The 7,202-nt window shown below is 41.1% G+C and overlaps 1 protein-coding gene across 1 annotated transcript in view; it reads right to left on the reverse strand.

Annotated features, from left to right (window-relative positions):
• LOC109467647 (neuronal PAS domain-containing protein 2-like) overlaps window positions 1–7,202 on the reverse strand; it is an 87,172-nt gene that overhangs the window by 18,160 nt on the left and 61,810 nt on the right. Inside the window, exons 5-7 of the mRNA XM_019765684.1 lie at window positions 6,593–6,753; window positions 5,501–5,590; window positions 3,225–3,345 (exon numbers count right to left, since the gene is read on the reverse strand). Coding sequence (XP_019621243.1) covers window positions 3,225–3,345; window positions 5,501–5,590; window positions 6,593–6,753 — 372 coding nt within the window. The remainder of the gene's footprint in view (window positions 1–3,224; window positions 3,346–5,500; window positions 5,591–6,592; window positions 6,754–7,202) is intronic.

Consider the following 7,202-nt stretch of genomic DNA (forward strand, 5'->3'; position numbering starts at 1 on the left):
TCCAAACATGGCGAGCACTGATGTGTTGTTCCGTCGCATGTAAAGTACGTAATCGTCGATGTTGTCATGTGAGTGTCTAGTTTGGGCAGTCTACGTGTAGGTACTCAGTGGCAGACAGTCGGACGGATCTAGACATGGCGAGCTCTTATGTTTTCTTGCGTCGCATGTAAATTGATCGTCGGTATTGTCATGTGAGTGTTTCTCTGATACATTAAGTGTCCAGACACTCAGTGGGCGAGCTCTCATGTTTTCTTGCGTCGCATGTAAGGTGGTCGTCGGTATTGTCATGTGAGTGTATTGGTGGTACTTTCCACGTACAGACGAGCGCTGATGTTTTTGTTGCGTCCCATGTTAAGTGATCGTCGATATTTTGTCATGTGAGTGTCTCTTTAATACATGAATGTGCAGAAACTCAGTGGCGGACAGTCGGACGGATCCAAATAGGGCGAGCGCTGATGTCTTATGCAGCGCATGTAAAGTGATCGTAGGTGGTTTTATTGTGTTTCTTGGCACATTCCGCGTGCAGGCACTCGTGGCATCACGGTTAAGTGATTGTCTAAGTTGTCGCGTGACTGTCTCCTTGGGACGTTCCACACGTGGGTGCTCGGTCGCAGATAGACGGATGCACACATGGCGGGTGTTGATACATGTGTTGCGTCACAGGTAGTGAGTGTCGAGTTGTCGTATGGGTGCCCTTTGGGCACTCAGTGGTGGTTAGGCTACCTGTTGTGTTTCGCACTTTATGATTGTCGATGAACACCCGTTTAATGAAACAGATCTACTCATCGGAAGGTTGGGTTTGCCTCTGTACAGGAATTCGAGGCGATGAGATTTTACCTCGTTGACAATTGAGAGGTTAATGAGGAAGAGATGAGATTAGAGTTGGACTAATCCAACTGGCTAGTGGACTTCCGGTGATTTTTGAATTTTGCTCTACTAGGGATTTATTCAGAGAGAGATAAGCGTCAAACCCACCCTAAGCCAGAAGCTCGATTCACATTAGTCAGGAGAGTGTGGGTAGCAGTGGATGGGGAAAAAAACGAGCTCCGGGGTCTAAATCCGGTTTCATGTTACAAAATAGGATTCCGGAGGATTAGGCCAACACGAGTTTAAATGAAAGACACTTTACAGTTGTACACTGTAACTTGTGTTGTAAATGCAATTTGTTTGCATAAAAAATTCGTGTAGGGGTGGCTGTAAAGATAAATTATTAGATAAAGCCAGCTCAGTTGGGTATGCTCTTCCGAGAAGAAGAGATGTAAGTCTAGGCTTTGGGAGGTATAGATAAGATTGGGATGAGAATTGGATGAGAATGGGATTAGAATGGGATGAGAATGGGATGAGTATGGGGATGAGTATGGGGATGGTTATAAGAAGAGAAGAGAAGAGAAGTGAAGAGAAGGGAAAGTTACTGGTACTATATTAAATTTAAGACTTATAGTAAGGGTAACCAGGCTGGGACGTCGCGACGCAGGCACTGCCCCATAACTCATAAAGGATGTACCAATGACTGCGCAGTGTGAATAGTGAACTATTTACACTGCGCTGTGATTGGTTAAATCCTGCATGACGTCATTATCCCTTTAAATATGAATGCCAGCCAGGCTAATCACCATTGCGATCATTGGAAGCATCCGCAACGCCGAAGGAGCGTGGTGTTAGGTCAGTCCCAGGGAGTGGGTGGGGAAGGGTTTAGCCCTTCTTGTTTGGGAAAGTTTTTCGCTGCCCCCCCACCCACCCCGTTATCCTATATTTCATATAGTGGGACTCGGCCTCGCCGCGCGACTCCGGCACTGCCCCATAACTCATAAAGGATGTACCAATGACTGCGCAGTGTGAATAGTGAACTATTTTATTCGTCTTTGCAAGGACGTGCCTGCCGGTAGTCTTCAAGCAGACGCCCTCTTGAGTCAAGTAGAGTTAGAAGCTACAGGTACCAAGTGTTGGGCGTCTGGTGTACGCAACAGTCTAGAGAAATGTGGTTATTCTTTCGTCTGGCAAAGCGTTCAATCAATCGGCTCAAATACGCCCCAAATTATCTCAGCAATTTATCAGCGTTTAAAAGATATTCATTTCCAAACATTTTCCGAAATCCACAACGATAATAAAGTTGCTAATTCAAAAAATAAACTTCGAACGTACAGATTATTAAAACATTCATATAATGAAGAAGATTATCTTAAGATCGCAAATGTACGTCACAGATCTGCCATTACTAAACTAAGAATCAGTTGTCACAATTTGCGAATTGAATCAGGAAGACATAACCGCACCCCTCTAGAGCAAAGAATCTGCCAATATTGTAGTTTAGGTAAAGTAGAAGATGAGGTACATTTTATTGTGGATTGTTCCATGTATGACAGCGAAAGAAACGTTCTTTTCGATTTTGTGTCAAGCAAATACTCCCAATTTAAGTATTTAATGAATAGTATAGAGAAATTTATATTCCTTGTACAAGTTGTAGCCTTTAACAAACCAGCTCTAACTACTCATACTGCCAACTACATTTATAAGATTATCAGAAAGCGAGAGGAAGTTGAAAGTACTTGTGTACTATAGCAGTTTTATTATCAACACTGATGATGTACTTTGTCAATATGTGACCTGTCTTTAGCCCAGTGGGGTAAAATGTACAATAAAGGTCTTCATTCATTATTATGTCAAGCATCACTTAAGCTACCAACATACCAAAAATTATGACGATCCATCAATCCGTCCTTGAGTTATCCTCCTTTAACCATTTTTTCAACAAATGCCCTTACAGTTCCAGAGCAAGCAGCTAGGGGGCTCAAACTCATGTCACTTCTTGCCCAGCAGAAGATACCATCTGAATATCGTGACCCTAACATGTCCAGACCACGAGATATCAAAACCGGAAGTTCTGCTGCAGTACCATGACAAATGGCCAGGTGGCCCGAAATCTAATCATTTTGAGGTCTCATCAAGACCTACCCACCTACCAAATATCAAGACAATACATCAAAGCCTTCTTGAGTAATAGGAAAACTGGAAACAGTCTGGCACCATTGTAAAATGGTTGGAAATTTTGCTGTGTTTTCGTTGTCCTCTGTCTTGTCTTGTTGCCATCCTTTTGTATAAGATGACCACTTGGCTAAGAAGACCACTTTTCTTTGGTCCCCTGGGACACCAGGGTGGTCGTCTTAGATAAGTTTGACTGTACACAAACTAGAAACAGCATCCAAGCAACATGCTGCACACATTACCATGTCCATAGTCTGGCTCGGTCTGGTCCAGGTGCAGTGTGTGGTGTGTCAGGAGGTTACAGGTCTGAACCTTCTCCTTCTCGTGAACCATGTCACCCAGGGTGCTGCCAACAAGGTCATTCTGTAGGGAACACAAGTCACAGTCAAACCACTCACAAGTCAAGTCAAACCAACCAATCACAAGTCACAGTCAAACCAACCAATCATGAGTCACAGTCAAACCAACCAATCACAAGTCTACTCTCATCTGAGGCCACTTTTTCAGCCAGTCTGACTTTTTTTTCTGTCATCCCAAGGACATTGGTCATCCCAATTTTGTTTGATGCAACATGTAGAGTACCAAAAGCATTGTAGGGTGTGTCTGAGGGCATGCTCCCCAAATCTTGACCCTCTGAAACACCATTTCCTGCATTTTGAGGGGCAAAATTTGCTGGTACACTGAGCATAGTGTAATGACATCTCTCACCATCTTTACACACTGATTTTTGTCTGTGAAAGAAGACAGATTCTGCAAAATTTCTGTTGAATCTGAATGGTACCCAGGGTAGCTATCACAATTTTCATTGCTTAATGCATGTATCTCTAATAATGGATAGTAATGTAACAGGGGGTGTCCTAACTTCAGACGGATTTTTTACTGATCTTATTATGTAAAAGTATGCTGTGTTTGTTGCCACTAACTTCGCTAATTAAAAAGGCAAACAAACATAACCAATGCATACAGCTTTTAGTTGAATGCAAAGTTATATATATATATTATGTACTTCTATATATTTATTTATCGTTTTGTCAAAAAACAGAATATCGGTCATTTTTACCAATCATAACAATGGCGCTAGGAAGAGGGTCACTGCATTGTGACAGCTCGTGACCAGAAATAAACGACCTGTACCAAGATTTGACACAACTGCCACATACACAAGGAATAAAGCTTTACAAAACAGTAGATACATGTATGTGAATCTCTAAGTGTTTGTTTTGTAGAAAACTGACGTGAAAAACAATGTGAACACAACTGTTGTGATTCCCCTGGGACCGCATACTCCTCTCGTGAGACAAGACATACACACAATCACAATTTTACTGTCCATACAAAGCTGAAATATCGTAAAATTCTATTATTATTTTTGTTTACTGAATTTCATCTCAAAGTGTACGAAGTTAGGGCACACTGTCTAGCGCAGCCGCATTCACGAAGGTACAGTCACGAAAACGTCTCACAGAGTTTGTCACTTGTTATAACACGGAGCGTGAAGGGCTTATGAATAGTATGAATGAACTTCGTATCCATTTATGTTGTTTACATTAATATTCTCAAAATTCTTTCATCAAAACCTGACCACTCTCTGACAACTAACGATAGAGCGCCATGAGTTCGAGCGTGTGAAAAAGCATTCGATGTTAGGGCACCCCCCGTTACTACACAATTTTTTCATGGTACTCTTATGTTCGTATTTTTTGCGGTCACTTCTGTGCCATGAACTTATCATAATTATGGTAACCATGAACAAATAACTTTCTTTTTTCTGCACCTGCCGCCACTGCTAACATGCATGTAATAATAATTCATCATACTTTGTCTATGTATTTCCGTGAACGTTTCCATTTTTCTCAGACTGTGAACTTTTGCTACCATGAACATAAAGTGAATTACAGTATCAAAATCAATTATTCATTGTAGTGTATCTGTGGAGTAGTGTTTGTGTCTTAATATAATTATGTCATACCTGGGCCTTGATTCTGTATCTGTATCTGTGTAGCCGGTATAACCGCCTTTCGGCGTAACATACCACCAGATTACGTTTGATATGGGTGTTCTGGCCCATGTGATAACTACATGTAGCGGTATGGCCCCGGGTTCTTTACCCATACAGCCCGGACATCCAAATGTTCCATATAATATTTCGAAACTTCGAACACCAAATTCAGATGTTGGAATTGACACTGTTACACTTAATGTTTAGATACACCAAATTTTGGCACATTTCGCATTGAAACGTCTGTTTTCTCGGGTCAGGGTATTACCTAAATAAAATACTACATGGTGTATTCCGCATCACCCTCGGTCCCAGCCCTCACGCAGATCAGATCTCCCTCCGGCCTTCGGGCAATCCGACCCGCGGTCTGGCTGGTACCTCAAGCGATACGGAATACACTGTGTAGTATTCTATCAATTTCTATATATCTGTGAGAGTGAATGTGCGTGTTTTTGACTTTGCATAAAGGGGTGAAGTTTGCCAGTAAAGAAAGCAAAGACTCTAATAAGACCTACTCACCGGCAAATGTCCCAGTAAGGAGGTGACATTTTCAGAGACATAAAGGATCTTGCCCTGCTTGTTGATTGCCAGCATAAAACCATTTGTTGCCTGAAAAAAATAGTACATTGTATAATTGCATCAACGTCAGGCTACTGTTGGGACCAACCATATGAAAATTGTTTTAAAAATGAACATACAGCTTATTGTTTCCCCTGACCTTGCCCCCAAACACCAGCCCACCAAGGTCAGCTGAAGTTTGGAAGCAATCTGACCCATGAGATTTAGGCCAAGCCTACCTTTCTATACTATACAAATCAAATCAAAGTTAAGCTTGAGTCAAATTTGACCCCCTAACACACCCTGACCATTGCTGAACTACAATGTACTCCCCCAAACGAGCTTTGTCTACATGCAAAAATTGCCCCTCAAAATTCAGGAGATAGCATTTTAGAGGATCTAGTTTTCAAAATTTTCCTCAACGACATTATTTTTGTACAGACTACAGATTACAAAGGCCCCGGTGTTGAAAATGTTTTATTTTTTTACCTAAATATCTGTCGTAATTAGTCAACAAGTTTTGTGTTACAAAATTTTGCTTCTTTTCTTTGCTGACCCAACCAAGGTCCACTCTTACCTCAAAATCAAGCTGAAACTTTCGTGTAATTTTCCCCCAAATGAGCTTTGTCTACATGCAAAAATTGCCCCTTAAAATTCAGGAGATAGCATTTCAGAGGATCTAGTTTTCAAAATTTTCCCCAGGACCCCCATAGGATTGTCGCACCGTTATTACACTCGATATACATGTATGTGGGTTGACGGAAAAAATTTACAAGCTGGCTAGAACTCTGGTGCATCCAAAATATTACATTAATATTAGAATGTGTGGACTGTCCAACATCGACCCACTGGACCCAACGTAACCTACTAGTAAACTAACCTAACCTATTAGTAACCTAACCTAACCTAACCAATTAGTAACTTAACCTAACCTGACCTAATCCCACTGGGTAGTGAGTGGGAGTTTTGTGACCACCTTTTGTGGTTCTGGGCCAAACACTTTAACCCTTACACCACATGATGCCAGCAGCATGTATCAGCCTGAGTACTCACATCCAACATCAGCTGAGAAAACTCCTCATTGGTCAGGAAAGGCGGCTTCCAGTTCTCCTTAATCTCATTGGCTTCACTCTGTGCTGTGATCTCTGTGGAAAACATAGAATCTAGTCTTAACATTATCATATTTCCCACATCTGTCTGGTAGGTGCACCATACTTAGACCAGGGTTTGAAATACGTTTGGGATATAGATAAACAAGTCTTAGAGTTCCACGACCTCATACCTTCGCCATATGATGTTAACCCTTGCGGTTGACGAATGATACAATTCTAATCATTGATCATTGATTTTGCAAATGAGAGCCTCATTTGCATGAATTATATCAGTTGATCATATTCTCCACCCAATGATAGCCTTATCTTAACAAAAAGGCTATCATACTATAGCACTTCCTCATAACTTATGCAAATGAGGTCATGATTTGAATAAATTATGTTTATTAATGTTCACCTTCACTTAACTTCCAAATGTGTCAAGTATAAAATTCCCAGCAGTTACAACTACGAAATTATAAGAAATTCCTATAAATTATGCAGATTAGGTCTTCATTTACATAATCTATATCCTCAGATGTTTTTTTTTGTCTTGATGAGACCTAGAAATT

Source organism: Branchiostoma belcheri, unplaced genomic scaffold, assembly GCF_001625305.1.
Source record: "Branchiostoma belcheri isolate BF01 breed outbred unplaced genomic scaffold, Haploidv18h27 scaffold186, whole genome shotgun sequence".
Lineage (NCBI taxonomy): Eukaryota > Metazoa > Chordata > Leptocardii > Amphioxiformes > Branchiostomatidae > Branchiostoma > Branchiostoma belcheri.